The 23,679-nt window shown below is 37.8% G+C and overlaps 1 protein-coding gene across 3 annotated transcripts in view; it reads left to right on the top strand.

The window, feature by feature from the left end:
- The first annotated feature begins 807 nt into the window (after positions 1–807).
- RGS8 (regulator of G protein signaling 8) overlaps positions 808–23,679 on the top strand; it is a 69,981-nt gene continuing 47,109 nt past the window's right edge. The window contains exon 1 of one of the 3 annotated variants that reach the window (XM_074308537.1): positions 808–989. In XM_074308537.1, coding sequence (XP_074164638.1) covers positions 882–989 — 108 coding nt within the window. In that variant the 5' untranslated portion in view covers positions 808–881. Of the gene's footprint in view, positions 990–1,162; positions 1,263–23,679 lie in introns of those variants that run through there. The other 2 variants (XM_074308538.1, XM_074308539.1) reach the window with 2 other exon arrangements.

Genomic DNA, 23,679 nt, shown 5'->3' with positions numbered 1-23,679 from the left:
TCCCTTTCTCATTTTCCCTCCCCTCCTGAGAAAGTTCTAATCTACACTTTATTTAAGCTGAAGAAATACTCCACATGTCTAGACAAAAATGGTCCTGCTCATTCCATTAACATTTCTTGAGTGCCTACTATATGCAAGGCATTTTGTTAAATAAGAATAATATTTCTGCAGCATTTTACATATATTATCTCACAACTCTGTGAAGTGGGTGCTGTTATTACCTCCATTTTACAGATGAGGAAATAAGCTCCAAAAGGTTGTTACTTTCCCATAGTCCACAAAGCTAGTGGGCAAAAGAGACAGAATTTGAATCCAGTTCTTTCCAACTCGGGATCTAGAACTGTTCACAAAAACACTGGCTATAGAACAAGAGAGAGAACTCTAGAGAAACCTGTAAGCAAATAAAGAGGTTTTTTCCTCTCCTCACCCTGCTAACACCTATTTCTATCCCCAGGCTTGGTTATTTATTTTGTTGTGTGTGTGTGTGTGTGTGTGTACAACAAGGCTTCCTTCCTCTCCCCATCTTTTCCCATTTTAGCTTCCTTTCCTCTGGATCCTTTCCCTCATTCCTCCACCTCCACCTTTGTCTCTCCCAGAAACCTGTGAATTCCAGAGAGCTTCCAGCCTCAGGCAGCTGCCAGGAGTGAGAGCAACAGACAGAGCCTGTGCCATCCTGCATAAGTCTGCGTGTGCCTCCCCCAACTCTCTGTGTGCGTGTGTGCATCATCTGTAAGAGCTCCCCTCTCCCCCCTCCCCTCCACCTCCCTTCCCTTTTCTTTTCATGAGATTCAGAGCTAGCGGAGGAGCGGGAGCAGCATGTCGCTGCAGTTGTTCTAATCTCGAGGCTCTCGTGGTCAGGCCGGCTGCCCCTCGGCTCTCCAATGTACCAGGCGGCAGCAGACTCTGTCATTCAGGGCCTCACTGAGCCATGCCCAGACGGAGCCCATCCCAGCTGTGTTTCTCCCGCCGCGCTGACCACCACCAGACAGGTAAGGGAGGCATGGCAGCTAGCATCCCAGGGACTCAGCCCCTGGGATGCAGCAGAGGCTCGGGGAGGGCAGGGCTGCCGGGAGCCGCCCCCTCCCCCGGGCCCCTCCCCCTCAGGTCCTCAGCTCCTCCGAGCGCCCCTTCGGCAGCTGACCCCCAACACTGAGCCTGGCTGGGAACAGCAAACCGGTTCAAGGGTGGGAAGGCTCTGCTGCTCTGGCCTCTGCTGGAACCCTCATCAATTCCATTAAGCTGCTGCTGTCAAGAGTCTGAAGGTTCTGCCTGCACTTCTTAATTAGCACATTGTCTCATCCTTACCTTCTTCCCTCTACCAAGTAAAACTCTCCAGGTTCTCTGCTCTCTCTCTCTCTCTCTCTCTCTCTCTCTCTCTCTCTCTCTCTCTCTCTCTCTCTCTCTCTCTCTCTCTCTCTCTCTCTCTCTCTCACATTGTTTTTCTCTCTCACTCTGTCTGTCATTCTCATGTCTCCCTACATCTCTACATCTGTCTCTCTATCTGTCTCTGAATGTCTCGTTCTCTCATTCTCTCTGTCTCTCTGTATCTCTCTAACGCTTTCTGTTTCTCGTTCTGTCTCTCTGCATCTCTCGTTCTCTCATTCTCTCTCTTTGTCTCTCCCTCCTTCTCTCTCTCTCTCCAGATCCTTCACACTATTACGCTAATGATTTTCAGGCTGCTATCTTAAGGTATGACATCTTCACTGTTTTAAGTTTCATTCATTTCATTCATTCCTTATTTTGTTGTTGTTGTCCTTAGCTGCATCATATGCAAATTGAATCTGCTTTGTTTTGAGTTGGGATGCAGGTCAGGTGATAAATGCTGCCTCAGAAGAGCTCAATCTTACAATGGGTTAGAGTGAAATAAAAATATGTTGGAGATAGGCAGGTTCTAAGCACTAGGTTTGGCACTGGCTAAATGGGTCTCTCCCAAGGCTTTTCTTTTAGGGTTGCCTAATGTGTGACTTTCTTTAGAAGCAGTTCGCTCTCCTTACTGTATGATTTGACATGATCCATTTTATAGGGCACTCTGTAATAAGACCCCTGTGGTCCTGGCCTCCAGGAGTTTGCAATCAAATGAAACAACACAGAAAGCCCATGCCATCCTCCTTTGGGGCTATTTTTGGTTAGTTTGTTCTTGTAGACTTGGAAAACTTCAAGGTTTTCAGGGAGTGTACAGGAGGCTCTGGAAAGTGGAGGAGGAAGAAAGCTGTTATTATGAGATAATGAATGCTTTTTAAAAGTTGCAAGGGTTTTTTAAAAAAGCAAAATGGTTTTATTATTGTTTTTATGATTGTTGTTATTAAGATTATTTCTGGGGCTATGGCTTCACAATCAATCAAGAAAGTATTTAATGAATACCTGCTGTGTGCTCACTTGGCTTTCTGGGAGAAGTCTGGGTGGGGGAAACAGCGGAGAGAGACATATTTTTGTGTTCAGATTTTCACAATGTAACCAGACTGGAAGCTGTGCTACTTTTTGTGGGACTGTGAGATTCTCTTGACATATCTCGGACTTCACATACCATTTAGGATACAAATAATACCCAAACATTCTTCATTAAATCCAGTTATCTTTGTTTTCTCAGCCCAGTTGAATAAAACATGTTGCGAATGAGATTTGTTTCCACATGAACCAGTCGACTCTGAACAGAGGAAAATTATTCCTGATCATCCATATGGAATGGATTGTATCCCTAACCCTGAGCAAATGTGAGACAACTCCAGGAGCAACAAGGGCTGGGTGGGGTGAAAGGCTCTGTGTGGATGGCTTAACACAGTCCATTCCCTCTTTGATATTGTAATAGATTCACCTTTTTGTTGATGTGTATGTTACTTCCCCCATAACTTTGCAGATCTCAGAATAATTCCTTTCCATCCGTATAACTTTTGTCCATGATCTTTGGTAAAAGAGGGTCAGTCCAATGTAATGGAGACTTTCCTCTACTTCTTTTACATTTTCATGAATGCCAGTAGAACATATAGGTTTTTCCTTATTTATTCCTGGGTCCCATAGTAAGACTGGTCCACTTCCTCCCCTTCCCCCCAGTCACATATATTTCTTTTGACACCCTTTCTAACACTTCTATTTGTAATTCTACATCGGCTAGAGTATCTCTTAATTGCTTATTGAATGAATCCTCTACTCTAATTATTCAGAGATACTGGTGTTCTTTGACTTGCAGACATACAGAATGGATATTGTTTTTTAAAAATGTGGGCTTGTGTTTCAGGGGAAAGATTGAGATCATTAAAAGCTTTGTACTATTTCCCAGAGTTGGTAACATGATTTCTTTCTCAGCTCATTGACCATTTGCAGTTCCTGTCCCAGGTTTGTATAGGATGAACCACCAGTTCTATAGATTGTCTAATTACATAGCAAATTCTGGGGCAGTAGACAATCTTCATCCATTTTTTTATGAATAGGTGATCAAACTTTTTTGAGCTCATCACTATTTCCTGAAAAAATAATGATAGCAACTTGGAATTTGACTTATTGATTATGAATTGAGATTGTACACAAAAGTCAGCACATTTCATTTTTTTTTCTAATTTTGTGCTCTTGTTTCCTTTTTTGTTCAACCATTAAAGCCTGATTGATTGCTCTTCATGTGCCTAATTTAGATAAGCTCCTTGGATTCTTTTGTATTGGGGTTCCCCAGTTTTAAGAATAATTCCTTGGCATGCTTCCTTGACATCAGAATCTACAAGATGTCTATAAGGTGTTTTGAACTCCTGAGTTCAAGGGTCCCTTGAGAAAAGGGTTCCAGAATGATCAATGTATCTGAGAAGCTTTTTTACAAAAATTAGAAAAAAATTCTTTTAACAAATACAATTCAGTAGGAATTTTTAGCCTTAGTCCTACAGGGGAAAGGAAAGGCAGCAGGCCTTTGTCAAGCAGAATTTGTTCACTCTTTTCTTTCAATAGAATGTACCCATAAAATCCCTCCTCTGGTCCCTGGTGCAGATATAAGGGCATATTCAGTGCACATATAGAATTTCTTAGTCCACTTCTTGGTTCCAGAAGGGAACTGTAAAAGAGGAAGCTATAGTTGGAAGATTTTCTCCACCATCTCATCTCTGCTCCTGCAACTATACCCTAGCTCCCTAGGTCTAGCTGCTATAGAATTTTCCTTTCGTAAAATTCAAGAAGGCTGGTTGGAATGGGGTAGAGAGGAGATGGAGGGTAGGGAAGGAAACCTGGAAGTTTCCTGCTGGCAATCATTCATTTAAAGAAAAAAAAGGATTAGAATGATCTCAAATTATAGGTGGGGGGTTGATACTGGTAGGGGTAGAGTGGAATAGACTGGGAATTATGCTGGGTTTGCTAACTGCAGGCAGCTCTGAACCTCAGCAGTCAATGGCAAAACATTTATTACTGCTTAAGGAGGGCAAGGGATTCATAACTGATGCTCTGGCATTGAACAGTGGGAGCAGAAAGTACCTCATTTCTACATCTCTACCTTAGGCCTTTACCACTGGTCCTGTGGCCTAAGTTTCTGGCACCATTCCCAAAAGTATCATGTAGGAAATCACAACTGAGTTAGTCTTTGAAAGGTTCTAGGGATCTGGCTGATGAAGGTGAGAAGGAACATCATCTATGAGGAATGCTGTGTGAAAAGGACTCATACACCAGAACCCTGGATAGGGAAGTTGGAGGTGGGATATAAATAGCATTGGAAGCCAAACATGAGTTTATATCCAATCCCAATGGCAAAGAAGTCAAATGAAATTGCTTGAGCTGGAAAGTGATGTGATAAAAAATTGGCAACTGGGTAAAGATGGTTTGGAGAAGGGAGAGACTTGAAGTAGGGCAACATAAAGGAAGCTTTTGATATAGACCAGACAAGAGGGAAGCTTAAATGACATAATGGACAGAGCACTGGTCCTGAAATCAAGAGAACCAGAATTCAAATCCAGCCTCAGGATTGGATGGGTGATCTTGGACAAGTCACTTAACCCTGTTTGCCTCAGTTTCCTTATCTGTGAAATGAACTGGAGAAGGAAATGACAAACTTCAATTTCTTTACCAAGAAAACTCCAAATGGAGTCATAGAGAGTCAGACAACTGAAAACACCAAATAACAATATATTTGTGCATTTGTCTCCCCCATTCTAAATATTAGCTACTTATGAAGAAGATCTAGGATGAAGTGAATTAGAGAAAAGGGAATGGATGTGAATGATATTATAGAAATTTGTCAACTGATTGGATACACAGGGTGGGAGAGAGTTGAGAATAACTTCCAGGTTGAGGAACTGGAAGGATGGGGATCCCTGAGGCAGAAACATTCCTATTCATGTAGGAGTAAGTATGGTTTTTGATTTTTTGTTTTTGTTTGCCCAAGGGACTGGGTATCTGTGAGACATAGAACCTTCTTTAATGTCTCCCAGTGGGTAAAGTCAGAACTCAAGTAGCATTTTACTTTTAATGCTTTATTAATAACTATATGGTAATTGCAATATTTCATAAAAGAACATATTTAGTTCTGTGTTGGTATCATTTTCCTACTACACAACCAGGTACTCTGATGGCAGAATCTTATGATCTAAATTTTGGATGGAGGAAAGTATTCCCTGACAACAGTTGATAATTCAACTCAATAAACATTTCTTATGGGTTAAAGCATAAGGTTTAGATTTCATTGTCCTCTTTGGGTTCAAAATTGGGCTCAGATATTGTGGCTTTAGAGCAAGTCACTTAACCCTTATTGCTCAAAGGAAATAAAAAAAGAAGTTCTGTTCTCCAAGAGCTTATAATCTATATAAAATAGGTAAGGGATATTGGAATAACATTTGCAAGATAAAAAAAATCTTAGATGCCTCATGGATGTGAAAATCTAGCAAAATGAGTTGCTTAAATGATTGGAGCATTAGAAATTGAATTTGACTCCAATTCCTTTGATTGCAAAGCTAGGCCTCTTTTTATTTCACAATAAATTTGGTTTCTAACAAAAGTTGCTAAATATACCATAAGATGCTAACTCAGAGAACAAAATATGTACATTTATAATTATTATGTAATTATAATTGGGAATTAAATTGAATCATAGTAATACTTTATTGAATATCTATTGTACACAATGCTGTACTGGACAGCACATTAGGTTAAATATTGGCCTGAACTTTAGGAAACCAACTTTGCGTTTCTCTGAAAATAAATTTATTTACTATAGGAAAGAGAAAGCCTAAGAAATCAAATAGGATTAGGGAAGTCAGGCAGTTCTATAATGAGAGCAGAAACCAGAACTCAAATACCAGAAGCCAACTATTGTTTACTTTCCAGAAATCACAGCTGTTTTTTTTTTTTTTTTAATGTTAGAGAGACTTTTTCTCAGTTCTTTGTAGCTCCTGAACATTTGATAAAAGATGAAATAAAATTCGCTTTCTTAATACCTGGGTTCATACATTTAAATGGGGACTTTTATCTTTCTCAAGTATTTTAATTATGATGACTGTGGACCAATTTGATATGTGGGCATCTTCCCAAGGAGACATTAAAACCTCACTTTTTTTGGTAGCTATTTCAAAAAGCATAATGGATTCTGTCAGCCTTAGGTCCTAGAATTAGGGTCTTTGGCAATTTCTGGGTCAGGGATATTAGATAATGATCACAGTAAAAATGTGAGTGCTCAGGGCTTTAAGTTTTAGGCTTAATTTTGGTCCTGGAAAAGTTGGAACACTACTTGCTCCCCACTGCCAGTTTCTCCCTTTGTTGCCTTAAACTTTCCTTTCAAATTCACTCTATTAAAATTTTTTTTGATCTATATTGATTATAGTAGCCTTTGTCTACTTGTTCCCCAATCATCTTCCCTTATTTCTCAAGGAGTTTAATTTAGCACCTGGCTCAATGTCTTTTTTCTCAACTCCTACTCTTATATTAGATAGCTTTAATCTTCATATTGTTTGTCTTTCAAACACACCGATCTCCTATCCTTCTCCTCAAAACCCTTGACCTGCTTCCCCTTCTTCACCTTAGCTAGCACAGGTAGTTGTTGATTTCATCATCATTCTGGTTCTCATCATTCTATCTCTCTCCCTGTGTTTTACTGTTCCTTAAGCTATTCTTTGCCATCATTGGGCAGAAAGGAGTGATGAAACAGAGAACCATGAAGTCTCTCTATCTACTAGTTCTTTCCCTCTGTTGAAAGTAATGTTGACTCAGTTACCCCTTGATCTCAGTCCTGCTTATCAACCAGTATTAGAGGAGACTCTGCTGGGGAAGGAGAAACCAAGTGTGCAACTTTCTCATCACCTGTTCTTTGTCAGGTACCCCTACCTGTCAGTTGTCACTACCTTCTTACTGCTGAGGTGGACCTATCTGGATTGTCTTAAAATTATCTATGAAAGTTGGCTCCACCTTCAAGCTATTGCAGATCTTTAGTGATCAGCCCACCAATATGTCACTTCTTTGTTGTTTTGCCATTGAACCAAAAGATTCTGGAGGAGATAATAAGGGTGTGACTTTGCACAGCCCTCCCTCACATAAATCCAATTCAGTTGCATTTCATAGCATCACCTCCCTGATGTCATGGTCCTCTTCAACAATGAAGGACAAACAACAAGATATATCTATAAAAGTTGGGCCTACCTTGGAGCCATTGCCTATCTATAATGATCACTGTATTTATAATAAAATCTTTTAAATTCTCTTTCTCCTGAGTTTTGCCTCAGGGTAAAAAGTCCAAATGGAGAATTTTCCTTTCAACATCTCCTTTCTTTAAATGTGTGAAAATTTCTCCCAACCTTTAAAAACTTTCACTAGATTCTACCATCCCTTCAGTTATCATCTTATTATCTCTTCTCATTTTTTTTCAGATAAAATTGTAATAACATTGTCTATTTTAACATGCAATTGGGGGAAAATGAATTTAGATATATATGTAGATAAAGTTATTTATACTCATTGCCTTTGTTTCTCTCTTTTTTCATTTACCTTCTATCTTTTGTAATCTGGGTTCCATTTCATTATTCAACTGATTCAACTTTCTCCAAAATTGCCAATGATTCACAAATTTGATGTTTAGTCTTCCCCCCCCCCCAATCCTCTTGGATTGATTCCCCCCCCCTTTTTTTTGTCTCTCTACAACTATCTCCAGTCATCTGGATCTATATCTGGCCACTGGACCAGATGACATCTAATATCCCATTATCTCATTAGAACTTAGTAAGAACCTAACAACTCTGGAGGGGAAAGTGAGGCAGGTAACCTGGCCCAGCCTTCGTCACTGAAATTCAGTTCACTTGCATGTCATGACATCCCCTCCCTGAGGTCATGGTCTCAGATAGACAACACCACCAGCATTTGATACTATTAACTACTTTATCCTTTTGGATATTCTTTTCTCTCTGATTCTATCTTCTTCTGGATCTTCTGTTCTGCTACTTTTCAGGCTTCTTTGCTGGTTTTTCATCCATATCATGTCTTATAAAAGTGGGTGATCCCAAAGTTTCTATTTCAGGTCCTTTTCTCTCTACAAGATGTTTTAAGCTCCCATGGTTTTAATTATCATCTCTGTGGAAATGATTCCCAGGTTTGTATATCCAACTCCAATCTCTTTCTGACCTCTAGTTCCACATCAATAGCTATTTATTGTACATTACAAACCAGATGTCCTGGAGACATCTCAAACTCAATATGTCAAAAACAAAATTTATTATCTTTTCCTTCAAAATCACTTCTTTACTGAATTTCATTGTTCCCACCGAAAGTATCATTATCCCAATCTCTCAGGTTTGTATTTGTGTATTATCCTGGACTCCTTATTCTCTGTTACCCCAGGTATTCAATCAAGTGTCAAATTTTGCAATTTTGACTCCATGTTTCTCACATCTAGACTTCTGTTTCTAAGATACCACCTTAGTTCAAATCCTCTTCACTTCTATCTAGACTAGAGAAAGAGATCCTAGGGGGTTAGCATATTGATTGAGAAAACTTAAAATTAATGTGATCAGCTCTGTATTGTATTTGTATTTATTTTGTTAAGCATTTCTTAATTACATTTTAATCTCATGGTAGAAGTTGTTTATTTGGGGGGCTATACTATTGCAAGAGATACTTAAATGGCCTTCCTGCCTCCAATCTGCTTTCTTCTCCAAATTATTCTCCATGCAATGGCCAAAGTGGATTTTCCTAAGAACAGATCTGATCATATCACTTCCTTACCCAAGAAGTGCCAGGTATCTTTAAAGTCCCTTATTCCTCTTGCATCTAGGACAAATTGTCTCTTTAGAGTTTTTTTTTTGTTTTTTTTTTTTTTAAAATACCTTGGGAACCTGGTTCCAACTTCTTCTAGCCTTAATACATGATTACTTCCCTCCCCAAACTTAGCTAAAATGACCTTCTTTCTGTACTTGTTACATGTCACTCCATCTCCCATGGACTCTTTGTAATGGCTCTTTTCTAATCTTGAAATGAACTCAGTGTTCATTATAAATCCTTCCCTCCTTTTAGGTTGAAGATTAGGAACAGTTTTCTACATGGAGCCTTTTCAGATCCTCCCCTAATTACCAGGGCCCTAAACTGCCTTGTATTTATTTTGAATACAAGGTATCCCAAAAGTCTTATAGAAGCTCTAAGCCACCGAAGCTTACAAGTTTTAATAATCTCATTAGACCTTAATGGTTTAAAATGCCATTAAGATTTTTGGGATACCTGTGAACTTATTAAATATATGGGCTATTCACCAATAGAATGTTCCTTGAAAAAAAAATTTTTTTTTGGTCTTGTATCCCCAGGACCTGGCATAGAATCTGGCAATAGTTGGTGATTAATATACTCTTTTGTTGTTGTTTTAATTATCCCTGACTCTTTGTGACCCATATAAAATTTCCTTGGCTAAGATATTGAAGTGGTTTGCTATTTCCTCTTCTAGATCATTTTACAGACAAGGAAACTGAGGCAAACAGATTAAATGACTTTCTTAGGCTCACAGTTCCTAAATGATTGAGGTCAGATTTGAACTCAGAAGTATTTCCAACTCTAGTCATGATACTCTATCCATTGTTCCACCTAGCTGCGCCCTCACCTAGCTGATATTAATTGATTGAATTAAGGGCTCATTTTCTGGATGTCCTGGAATCCCTAGAGTTCCGTTTTTTCTTGTGTTTTTTTTCTTTAATTTTTTCAATATTAAAGAAAATAAAGCTGTTTTTAAAGGAATAAACCCATGTTCAGAGAAAGAAGATTTGATTTGAAGAAGGAAGGGGCTCTAATTATATTAATGTGGAGTCTGGTATAGCATCATGCATAATACGTAGTCTGTAGATCTCCCTTAAGGCTCATTGCCAAACTCTGGAGAGCCCTTAAAGGGCTGGGGGAGACAGAGATTTCTCCTGTAGGGCAAGATCCAAAAGGTATCCTGAGTCATCTCTTCCCACTTGGTATACAATCTTAGGAAGTGTCTGGTATTTTGGGTATACTTCAGGAAAAGAACCACTGCAAATCAACTGTTCAGTTCTGTCAAAACTGAACACACTTCTATGGGAGAAAAACTTCATTTCTTAACAGTTCATGCTTCCTCCATACTGTTTGGTAAAGGATTATGGGACTTTAGGTTACAGCCACATTCCCAAACCTGGTTTGCCTGACTTCTCCTAGTAGCCAAGGTCTGTGGATCCATATTTTGATTTGAGACACAAGGATAATTGTATCAATAATAACTAAATTTTATAATGTATTACAGTTTAAAAGCGTATTGAGTTAGAAAATTACAAATTAGCACTTCGGATTTTGCATTATGTTTTTATTTTGTTAAGCATTTCACAATTACATTTTAATCTGGCATATCAATAGTTCTATGATATAGTTAGTTTAAATATTATTCTTTACTGAACTAATATAAATTGTCAGTCTCTCCATGTCTTAGTAATTTTCATGAGTTTTTGTGGGCCTAAATTTTTTAGCATCTGATGAGAAATCATCATTAGCTGGTGATAATCCTCTCTGAATTTAATTAGACTGGTCCTTGGGCATCAGATTGGGAAGCAGAACCTGTGTGTATTTGATTCAGCTACTTATTACTTTCATGATCTTGGGCAATTTATTTAACCTCCATGAGCCTCACTTCTAAAATGGAGGGATTGAATAATGAATGAATGAACAAAAAAATCTTTATTAAGTACTTACCACTTCCTCACCTTGTGGTATGTGTTGGGGATACAAATACAAAACCAAAGGTAATCCCTGCCCTCACAGAGCTTACATTCAAAAGCATATAAAAGGGCAGGAAGAGAAATTTTGGTCCAGAAAGTTACAGGGACAGTGAGTGAGAAGGCATGGGGGAATAAGTTGACATACCCCACAGAGGAACAAGGGCAGTGGTGATTTGATCATGGTTCATAGATTCTGAACTAGAGTGAGTGAAAGAAGGTATAAAGGGGGAGAATGAGTCAATTAATGAAGAGGCTGTGGAGGATGTGGCAGAGAGGAGGGAATGAAGTAAATCTGGCTGCAGCTTTGAAATAAGTGGTCTGGGAGAGTTACCAACCAAGACAGCAGGGCTCCTGGATGGGGGTATGGTCTCTGGTGAGGTTATCTAGGTAGAAAGTGGTGAGCAAGGCTGTAGAAGAGATGATGGCCAGAGAGGAGGAATGAAATACAGCTCAACCATGACTTTCTTGAAATAGAAGCCTGGGAGATGCCATCCAGGCAGGAGGGTAGGTTCCCAAGGAAGAAGTTTTTTCAGGGATATTTCTGATTTCTCACTAAGAGGATTTGGAGGAGGTGGCTGGAGAGGAGGGAGTAGGTGGGCTGTTAAAGACCTTATAAGTCAACAGAGAACAAAAGGTTATAAAGTATAACCTAATGGGGCAGCTAGGTGGTGCAGTTTATAGAGCCCTACCCTGAAGTCTGGAGGACTTGAGTTCAAATTTGGTCTCAGACACAACATTTCCTAGTTGTGTGACACTGGGCAAGTCACTTACTCCCAATTGCTTCAGAAATAAGGAAAGAATCCAAGAGAACACGGATAGGTATGAATATGTAATCTCTTTTATTACTATATATGCTTTCTTGAAATGAAAATTTATTGTTACATATTTTGAATCCTGCTGGGCACATAAAAAAATTGTTTTATTTTAAAATTTTCCTTTTCTTTCTTTTCCTATTTTTTCCTTATTTTGTATTTAGTTTTTAAAAAGATCGTATAGCTCTAAATTTATACTCTTATACTCAAAGGCTTTCCAGCTTGGATCAGCCCAAATTTGCTGTCTGCTAGAATAAACTTCAAGAACCTAGGGTTATTTTCACCCTGTATTGATATATTTGAGTAGTAATGGAATAACTTATTTCAACTGAAACTATTTAAAAAAAAATATTACTTTTTTTTTTTTTTTTTTTTTACAGTTTGGGAAACTAAGCCACAGGTTAGTAAAGTAGTCCAAGATTACACCGCTTGGAACTTATATAGCTATGCACTTGTCTCACTTGAATTTCTGTGTTCTCTATACCAGAGGTATCAAAAATAAGATATGTGGGCTACGTGCCATCCACGACACTTATGAGTGTAGCACGAACTAGATTAGAATTTAATTGGGAGATATTTAACAAAATAAATAAAAATACAATAAAATAATGATGATACCAATATGTAATTTTCTAAGTCAATATGTGGCTTGTAGGGATCTTTATTATAACTCAGTAGCCCCTTTTCCTTTTTGAGTTTGACAGATAATAGGAATAAATATATTAACAGTCAGCAATTCCATTTTGTTTTAAGCTTCCATTGCTTTAAGCTTCCATTTTGTGACTAAGTTGTTGTTGGATAAACTTTCTATAACCAGAGAAGTACTTGAATTTGTCAATGATGTGTGTATCCCCAAAGTTGGTAAATGATGCATATATCCCCCAGCTCTGGTAAGCAACTGATAGGCATGGACTATCTTTTACTTCTTTTTGTGTCCTCTAAAGATACAGCTTACTGGAGACTTTTAGGAATCAAGTCAGTCATTTATTTCTAACACAGTGTTGACATTTATATTGTTAAAGAGTTGTTATTTTGGTGAGTGCCTTGGTGAGTGCAAATTTTACTGGGACACTCAGTCCCGATAAACATACATACCCATAAGTCAGGTTTCTTTTAAAATCTTTTTAAAAAATTATTTAATAATAATAGCTTTTTATTTTTCAAAATTTATACAAGATAGTTTTTACCATTAACCCTTGCTAAATCTTGTGTTCAAATATTCCTCTCTCCCTCCCTTTCTTCCCCCTTCCCTAGACAGCCAGGTATATAATATAGGTTAAACATGGGCAATTCTTCTAACCATATTTCCACATTTATCATGATGCACAAGAACAATCAGATCAAAAATGAAAAACATGAGAAAGAAAAACAAGCAAGCAAACAACATCAACAAAAATGAAACTACTATGTTGTGATCTGCATTCAGTCCCTTTAGTCTTCTCTCTGGGTACATATGGCTCTCTCCTTCACAAGACTATTGGAATTGCATAAATCAGATTTCTTTGTGCATTGTGTGTTACAAGTAGTTTTTTCTTTTGGAACTTGCTCCAAGGGTATGAAGATGGCAGAAATGTCTGAGTTAGTCTATTTTCATAAACTTTAAGAGCAACAAAGAGGAAGCGACTTCTTTTATACCTTGTTTGTTATTTTGGGAGGAAAAAAGAACTGCAAAAAATAGCTGACAAAGAGGACTGTCATTTTGACAAGTTTAGGGGCAGGAAGGTAAAACAACAGCATCCCCAAGTCATCAAAAACAAACAAATAAACACAAATCTTTCCTAAGTTTGAAACTGTGCTTGTCTGCCTCTTTAGCAGTTTTTCTTGAATCATTTCCTAGATACAGTCCATAAACTAATGGGTGGTAAAGTATTGCATAAGTACCTCCTTTGTGAATACTGATTGAAACCATAAGCCAATCAGATATTTAATAACTGCTGAGTGAGTATCTTCTGGGAGCCAAGCACTTTGCTAGGGGCAGCCAGGATTGTGGAATAAGGAAACACTGAATCTATGCTATGGAAAAGATCTCGGAAGTCATTTAATTAATTTAGCCTGTAACTGAATATAACCCCCCTTTAGAACAACAATAACATAATAATGATTGGCATTTATTTGCATTTTAAAATTTGCAAAGCTTTTTTATTATGTTATCTCATTTGATTAACTCCCATCACTTTGCTCAAAATCTTCCAGGGAAAAATATTTTGTTTTTTTAGTCAATATTTTGTTTTTGAGTCAATCAACCAGTCAACGAACATCTGTTAAGTGTTAACTACATGTCAAAAACTGTGCTAAGTGTTGAGAGTACAGCAAAAGGTAAAAATACTGTTTATGTCATCATATTTTAATGGGGGAGACAACATGCAAATAACTATGTATATATAAGAAGTGGGAGTAATTTTAAGGAATAGGGAATGGAAAGATCTCCTTCAGAGGTCTTTAAGGAAGCCAGCTGAGAGGTAAGAAGCTAAGAAGATGGGAGAGCATTTTAGTGCTTTTCATGGAATTAGTCACTTAGCATTTATTATTTATATATGCAAGCGCTGTGTTAAAGCTCTAAAGGAAGGCAAATAGTCTCTATTCTCAAGGAGCTCATGGTCTGATGGGGCAGAAAACATGGACACGATTATGTGTGAATAAAACATATAGAGGAAATATTGGGAATAATCGACAAAGGGAAGAGGTTAGTATAAAAGAAAATCAGGAAAAATGAGATTTTAATTGGAAGTTGAAGGAAACCAGGAAATTCAGGAGACAGATGAGAGGGAGAATGTGCAAGCACTGAGGGCATAGCCAGTGAAAATATCCGGAGCTTTGAGAGAGTGTCTTGCTTGAAGAAAATAGCAAGGAAGCTGGTATCACTGGATGGCTGTGTGAACGTGTGTAGTAATGTGTGACAAGGCTAGAAAGGCAGGATAGGGCAAGATTATGAAAAGTTTTGAACATCAGATAGAGGATTTTATATTTGATCCTGCAGGTGAGAGATATCCACTGGAGTTTATTGAGTAGGGGTGAGGTGGGGGATGACATGATCAGATCTGTGCTTTAGGAAGATTAATTTGACAACTGAGTGGAAGAAGAAATAGACTGGGGAGAGACTTGAAGCAGGGAGACCAGCTGGCTGGCTCTTGCAATAGTCTAAGGGGAGAGGTGATGATGGTTTATCCCAGGGCAGTGTCAATAGCAGAGGATAGAATGGGATGTGTAAGTATAAGACATGTTAAACAAATAAAATTGATAGGACTTAGTAATAGATTCAGTACAGTAGAGGAGGAGGAAGGAGACTAAAGAAAGTGAGAAGTTGAGGATGCTTCCTTGATTGTGAATTTGGTGGCTGCTAACACGGTTGCTATCTTTGACAGTAATAGAGAAGTTCAGACTTTTGGGAAAAGATAGAATTCAATTCTGAACCCTGGAAGTTTAGGATATTTATGGGCTACCCAGGTAGAAATGTCTATATGCAAGTTAGAGATGCAAGACTTGGAGGGTGAGAAAGGTTAGGGATGGCTAAAGCATATTGGAGAATCATCTGTATAGACTTGATCATTGAAACCATAGGAACAGATGAGATTACTAAGTGAAATAATAGAGTGGGAGAAGAGAGCCTAAAACATTACTTACCTTTTGTGAGTTCTTTGCAAAGAACAGCAAACAGGGCAATGTAACTGGATCTTAAAAAGTTCACAGAAAGAAAATCAAGACTAGGAAAACTGGAAATATAAGGAAAAAAAAAAACCAGGTTGTTGTGAAGGGCTTTACATGACAAATAGAGGATATTAGATTTGATACTGAATGAAGATAAGAGGGGATGCAGTGGAGATTCTTGACTAGGAGGATGACATAGTTAAGACTAGCTTGGCTAGTTACATTTTTGGATGGCATTAGTGATGTTCTGGTGATTCACTGATTTCTACCTATAGGAACTGCTCTTGCTCAATATCTTTTGCTGGATCTTCATTCAGGTTATACCCACTAATTCTGAGTGTTCCCTATGGCTCTGTCCTGGACCCTCTCTTCTGTCTTTGTACTGGGTAATCTCATCAGCTCTCATGAATTCAATTGTTATCTCTCTTCATAGGGTTCTCAGATCCATTTATCCCAAATCAATCTTTTTCCTAATCTCCATTTTTCTGATCTCTAGATGTCCAATAGTTTCCACTGGAAATCTTGAACTGGATGTCTCATAGACATCTTAAACTAACATGTTCAAACCTGAACTCATGATCTTCTCCCACACCAGTCCTCTCAGAACTTTTCTATTACTCTTAAGGACCCCACAATCCTTCTAGTCTTTTCAGTAACCTAAACATCATCCTTGAGCCCTCATTATTTCTCATTACCAATATCCAATCAGTTGAAAAATTCTGCTAAAACTATCTTTGCAATATCTCTGTTAACTCCTTAATTTTGGCCCTTATTATCATACTCCTGGAGTTTTGCAATAGCTTCTGGCTCACCTATTTGCCACAACTCCCTCTTCATTCCTGTCCCCTACTCTGCCGTCAAAACATAGGTCTTGACTCCTCTGTTCAATAAACTCCAGGGTCTCCTTATAATTGATGATCAAATATAAGACCCCACTTGATTCTTCATGATCTAATCTCATCCATCCAGTTTTATACCCTATGTCTTCTCATCTCCAACCGTGTCATGGACTCTTGCGATTCAGTGACAATAACCTCCTGGACATTCCTTGAATAAGACATTTCATCTCCCTACTATGGACATTTTTACTGGTTGCTCCTATGCCTGAAGCTCTCTCCCTTCTCATCTCTACCTCTGGTTTCCCTGCCTTCTTTCAGGTCTCAGATAAAAATCCAACCTTCTGCAAGAAGCCTTTCCCCATGCCCCATATTGCTAAAATCTTCTCTATAGATTATCTCTAATTTTTCCTGTCTATATATTGTTTATACATATATAATGCATGCATATATACATTATACATGGTTTGCATGCATCTCCCACATTAAACTCTGAATTCATGACTGCAGGAACTGTTTTTTGCTTTCCTTTGTATGCCCAACATTTATTATGGTACCTCGCACGTAGTAGGCACTTGATAAATGCTTTGACTTGACTTATATCAAACTGAAATTTTCCTCTTTGTTATTTCTGCTTTCTTGGGTTCTGCTTTCTGGGACTAAGGAAAATCATCTAGCCCTTCATCCATGTGACAGCCTTTTAGGATAAGAGAACTGTAATATCTCCTCTAAGTCTTGGTGAAACATTTTGTTCCTTCAGTTAATTGTCATGCAGTATATTCTTGAGGCCCTAATGTTCTTCAATCAATCAATCAAAAGCTTTACAGTCTCTCACACATAGTAAGCACTTAATAAATAATTCACTTAACATTTTCTAAGGCAGTGAGGTGCTGGACCTGGAGTCAGGTTGACTCATCCTCCTGAATTCAAATTTGATCTCAGACACTTACTAGTTGTATAATCTAGGCAAGTCACTTACTCCTGTTTGCCTCAGTTTCCTCCTCTGTAAAATAAGTTGGAGAAGGAAATGACAAACCAGTTCAGTATCCAAACCATTTTGACATGAAGAATCAGACATGACTGAAAAAAATGACTGAACACACACACGTGTCTATTATGTGCCTGGCACTTTGCTGAGTTCTTTGGATTCAAGGAGAAATGTGAGAGTCCTTGACCTCAAGGAACTTACCATCTACCTAGGATAGATGGTGTATATATTTGAAGTTATGTGCAAAATGGACACAAGGGAATTTCTTGGGAAAGGAATGCCATTTCATTCGTGGGGGCACAAGAAAAGCTTCATGTAATAATAAAAAATGCATTTATGGTTGAATCCTGAAGCAAACAAATTTAAATGGGAAGTGAGGAAGGAGTGACACAGAAGAGTTGTATCCATCTCCCATTTCTATCCCTTTGAATAGAAAAGTAAGAAGTTCCTATTTTCAGGAAGCTCATATTCTAATGGAGGTAGCCTGGGTTCCAGCTCTAAGTTAGATAGAAAAGTCCCATGGTCTTTAGGGTGCGACAGCAAAGCAGATGAAAATATGTCTTCTTCAATATCATTTCCATGAATAAAATCATATCTGTTTCTGGTGTTAAGCCATTTTTTAATGCCAAAGACTTTGGAAGTTTATAATTGATTCTAAAATAATAGGGATCTATTAGACTTCATTGACTATAGGACTCACGATCAGACTTAAGTTTTAGAAAAATCAACTATTTGGAGGATATACTGAGTGGAGAGAGACTTGAATCTGAAAAATCAACCAGAAGGATTTTGTACAGGCTAGAGTTAATTGGTTTTGTCTGGAACTGATTGCAATGCTCCAGCTGTGATCTAAGACAGAATCAATCAATCAATCAATCAACCAATTTCTCTCTCTCCTTCCTCTCTCTCAATATAGATATAATTATATAAATGCATTTGTTTGTCTAAATACCTATTTCATCTTATTTATCTTCTCTTTATATCTATCTCATGATAGACGCTATTCCTTTATCAATCTCATAATCCTGGGCACTATGATTCTCTTAATGGAGTCCAAAAATCACATTAATTTCTGTAGATACTCTATCACATTGTAAATTTAATCAATAAATATAGGTGTTTGCTATGTTCCAGGCACTGTGCTATGTGTTCTAGATACACAGAAAAGCAGAAAGCAATTTCTGCCCTTAAGGAATTTATAATCTAATGGGGGGACAACATGTAAACTGTGTATATGTGAGCTATATATACAATTAAATTAGAAATTACTAGGAGAGGGAAGGCATTAGAATTAGGAGGGATTAGGAAAAGCTTCATGTAGAATAAGGCTTAAACTTTTTCCACTCGCAATCCATTTTTGTCTGAGAAATTTTTATGTGACCTCTGGGGAATATATATATATATATATATATATATATAGTGTGATTTTGCAACCCCACATTAAGTTAGGGGGGACCCTCTGGGGTTGTAACCCATAGTTTAAGAAGCTGTGGTGTAGAAGATGGGTTTTCATTGGGACTTGAAGGAAACCAGAAAAGCCAGGGAGTAAAGAGGGAGAGCATTCAAGGTATTGGAGACAGCCAAGTTTTTGTTCAAGGAGATCAGGGTCACTGGAGCTAAGAGTATATAGAAGGGAATAAAGTGTAAGATGACTGGAAAGATAGTTGGGGGTGGGGAAGAGGGAAGAAGGTTATGAAGGGTTTTGGATATCAGACAGAGGATCCCTGCTAAGGAGGCTACTGAGTAAGGGAGTGACCTAATGAATATAAACATTTATGATAGTTGTACTAAGTTCTTCCAATAATTATATCAGGGAGCCAAGAAGTAGTGTAGCTGCTGGAACACTGGATGCAGAAGGACCTGAGTTCAAATGTGACCCTAGATACTTTCTAGTTGTATGATCACTTAACTCCAATTGCTGTGCCTCCCCCTCCAAAAGAATAAATGAAAAAAAATTTGATCCTCACACCTCCTGGGATGTGGGATGTTATTATTATTATTTCCATTTTATATTTGAGGAAACTGAGATAGGAGTTAAGTGACTTGCTCAGCTAGTGTCTGAGTTCAATTTTGAACTCGGGTTTTCCTGATTCCAGACCTAGTGCTTTTATCTGCTCCCAAAAGACAAAATCAGTTTCCGTTCTCATAATCATAATGGAGCAGGGATGTGCTCATTCCTTTGACAGGAAAGTCAAGATTCAAATTCTTTTTTACTGCAGATACACCATTATCAATTTCCCCCTTGTCTATGTATTTATTATAGGGGGATGCTGGAACTAGTGCTAATGCTCTGGAGATCCCATTGTTAAATTTTCAGCATGAATATTTGTACCAGGAAATCAGGGAATGCTAACATCAGAACTTGAAATATCACATTGAATCTCTAACCTTAAGAAAATGCTGAAATGGTAAAAATGTTAATAATGCAGAATACATTTAAAAATATATCCCCTATATTTTTTCCTCCCAGGAAGAATGAACTGTTAAACATTTTTCAGCACACCTCAGAAATGGGAAGAAGTCAATAATTGGATACAAATAAGATAGATCCAGAGTATATGAACAATTGAACTAATATTTATAAAGTGCTTAGCACATTGTAAGCACTACATATATGTTATTATTGTTTTATAATAATGATAATTATTATTAGTAGTAATTTCAGAGAGTGAGGCACGAGTGTTTAGTGGGGAAGTGAGAAGGAAAGGCTTCCTGCAGAAATTGAGATTTGAATTAAGTCTAAATGGAAATTGGGGAGGAGAGGGAGCTTTCAGCTTGTGCAGAGATATGCAATTGGAAGGTAGAGTACCCTCTCTGGAGCACGGCAAACAGGCAATATTGGATGATTTGCAGAGTGTCTGGAAGAGAGTTTGGTATAAGAAGATTGGAAAGGTGGGAAGGGACCAGACTGCAAAGGGTTCAAAATCACAAGTATAGTACTTTGTATTTAATCCTGGAGAAAATAGGGCGCCATTGGAATTTATTGAATAGGAGAGTGATCTTAGGATCATTATTTTGGCAACTGAAAAGAAAATGGGAAATGGATGCCCTGCCAACTGCATTGCTCATTCTTTGGTATTGACTTAGAAAACCATGCATTAATCTGTGTTGTATTGTTATTTTTTTCAGTTGTGTGACCCCATTTGGGTTTTTTTGGGCAAAGATGCTGGAGTGGTTTACCATGGAAATAGGGTTAAGTAACACAGCTAGTAAGTGCCTGAGGATAAATTTTAATTCAGGTCCTCCACCTTGTTGCCCCTCCAACTCATTTTACAAATAAGGAAATTGAGACAAACAGGATCAAATCGCTTGTCCAACCTCATGCAGTATGTGTCTGAGGGCAGATCTGAATTCAGAAAGATAAAGTTTCTTGATATCAGGTCCAGTGCTCCAGCCACTGTGCTACCAGGCCCCCCATGTTGTATTTTATTAATTTTCTTAAACATTTCCCAATAACATTTTAATCTGATTCTGCACATTTAGCAGTTTTTTTTTTTTAAATTCCAATTAAAATCACTTTTCTTCATCCCTCTTATTTTAGTACTTTCCTTATTTTAATTATTTTCTACCTATCCTGTATGTAGCTTACTGGTATATATATATTTGCTTGTTTGCTGGTTGTCTCTCCCATTAGATTGTGAGTTCTATGAGGGTCCTTTGACTGTCCTTTGACTCTTTGTATCCCTAATTCTTAGCACAGTGCCTGGCACATAGTAAGCACTCCTTTTTTGATAATATATTTTAGAATTTTGCTATGAATCAGAGTTAAGCTCACTGACCTATAATGTACGGGCTTTGGTCTCTTCCCTATTTTGAAACGAGGACACCATGAGTTTTTCAGGCCTTTGGTACCACTTCTGTTCTCCCTTTTCCTTCAAAAAATCTCTCCCATGGCTCATTAATCACATCTGCCCCCCTTTTTCCAGTGCCCAAGAAGTGTGGGGAGAGCTAGAAAACCTACTGGCAGAAGGCCAAATTCAGCCTCAGCCTGTTTTTTGTACAGTCCATGTGCTGTACAAAAAATTTACATTTTATATATTATACAATATATCCAATAAGCTGTACCTAAAAATACTGAAACCCTACACAGACAATGCACCAGATCTGGCCTTTGGCCCCTAGTTTGCCGACAACTGCCCTAGAATAAAGTTCCTCTTGATTAAGTGAACTAAGACTCATTAAAGACAGTTTGGGATTCTCTTTTGATCTCCTGTTTTTGCCTTGAGTTTCAAAGTCCCATGAGCCATTTTTATCCTGTCCTTTTAAGACCAAAGGTTATCATCTTTGGTAGAGAAAAAAGAAGCAAAATTAAAAGTCAAGAATAAGTTTTCAGTTATCGTCCTGTCTAATTTGAGCAGTATTCCAATTCCTTCTTGAATCCTTAGTCCTTAAAACATCTAAAAAGAAACAAAACACTTTAGAGGAAATTGTTTTTGCCTTCAAAGGACTATCTACCTTTTGGGAGAGAGAAAAACCAATACTCATGTGAGAGAGCAGCCAATATTAGGTGACAACAATATGCAATTAGGACTTGAACTAGGAAATTCTCAGTGGGTTCTAAGGTTCTAGCTGAAAAATGCCCCAAATCTGAGGTTACTGGCCAAAACCGGAAGTTTTTGTCAATTGCTAAGAATCCACATTTGAATCTCTAGAGAAGCAAACAAATCTTCTGTGACTAGAACAAAAATATGTCCTTTAATACATTATTTTTATTTTTAGATCTTAATCTATGATTTCATTGGATAGGGAATTCCTTCTTATGCAGGTCAGCATCTGCTCTGAAGCAAGAGAGTTACCTGGGGGGCAAGGAGACTTTAATTGTCCTGACTAGGATCATACAGCATTCACTTGTCTTTAGTAGAATTTGAACTTGGATTTTCTGGATTCCAAACCAGTTTTCTAGGATTGCCTCTCACTTACTGCTTTTTTTTTTTTTGAACTTATTACCATTTTTAAAAATCTACATTGAGATGAATAAAATACAAATACATTTGAAAACATTCCTGAATTCATTAAAGCTTTTAGTCATGATATATTCTCCTTAGGCAGCTACGTGGTACAGTGAATAGAATGCTATATCTGGAGTTAAAAAACACCCGAGTTCAAATTGGACCTCAGATAGTTACTAATTGTGTGACTTTAGGCAAGTCACTTAGCACATATGTATATATAAAATTATATGTATAAATATAAAAATCATATATATGTATACATATAAATGTAAAAATCATATATACATATATAACTATATATGTATATTTAGTCTCATGTGAGAATGCATGAAATTGTTTTGGTATTAAAAAAGACCCCTCATACTTATAGAGCTGGGGAACCCCTGCCCTAAACCACACCCTATATTCTCCCTAATTTTCCAGTTCAGATACTAATAGTTCTCCCAGGTAATGACCACATTATCAAAACATATTTGATTACTGGTCCTGGTAGATTAGGGGACAACAAATGGAGTCACAAAGAGTCAGACAAGATTGGAACAACTGAAGAATAAGTCCCTCTGGGGAGACAATGTAGATAGATATCTTGTTTCTTATTTTCCCAGCCTCTTGAAACAGCTTTTTTTTTTTTTTTTACAGATGCAAGTAATTTTTGGAAAGTTAGACACTGAAGCTCCCATCATTCAGTGCTAGGATCAATTCTAGGATTTCTCAAAAGAAGCATTTCATGGTATCAGAGATTTAGAGCTGCAGCAAGAGTTAGAGGCCATTGAGGCTGCCTCCTTTTGTGGATGAGGAATGTAAGAAACTAGAAGTAAATCAATTTATCCATGGCCACAAGTCCAATGCAAGGTTTGATCTCAGCTCTTTCTGACATCAAGTTCAGTGCCTTTCCTACCGCCCCATGCTGTCCCACTTAAAAAGAAGAGCATAAGAGCAGAGACAAAAGGAGGAAAAAAGGAATTAAAAAAGAAAATAACTAGTATGAAGGACTTGGGGTGGGGAGGGGACAGCCAAGAAGGGAAGGAATTGAAGGCCAAGGGGAACGGAAGCGAAAAAAGGGGACTTATATAACCTTCTATTGTCCAAGTAGCTCCAAGGGCGGGACAAATGTGTTAACTTATAAATCTCTGCAACACCTCTGGTAGGCAGGTAGGTGGTAAAAATGAATCCTGAAATAATAAGGTTCTATTTATATAGAACCTTTCTCCAAGGAGCTCAAATAGCTACACAGACATTATCCAATTAATCCTCACAACCTCCTTCTAAAGTAGGGAAGTAGCAGTAGATGAT

Source organism: Sminthopsis crassicaudata, chromosome 4 (assembly GCF_048593235.1).
Source record: "Sminthopsis crassicaudata isolate SCR6 chromosome 4, ASM4859323v1, whole genome shotgun sequence".
NCBI lineage: Eukaryota > Metazoa > Chordata > Mammalia > Dasyuromorphia > Dasyuridae > Sminthopsis > Sminthopsis crassicaudata.
The sequence above is the reverse complement of the archived record's forward strand: the minus strand, read 5'-3'. Positions and strand labels throughout refer to the sequence as shown.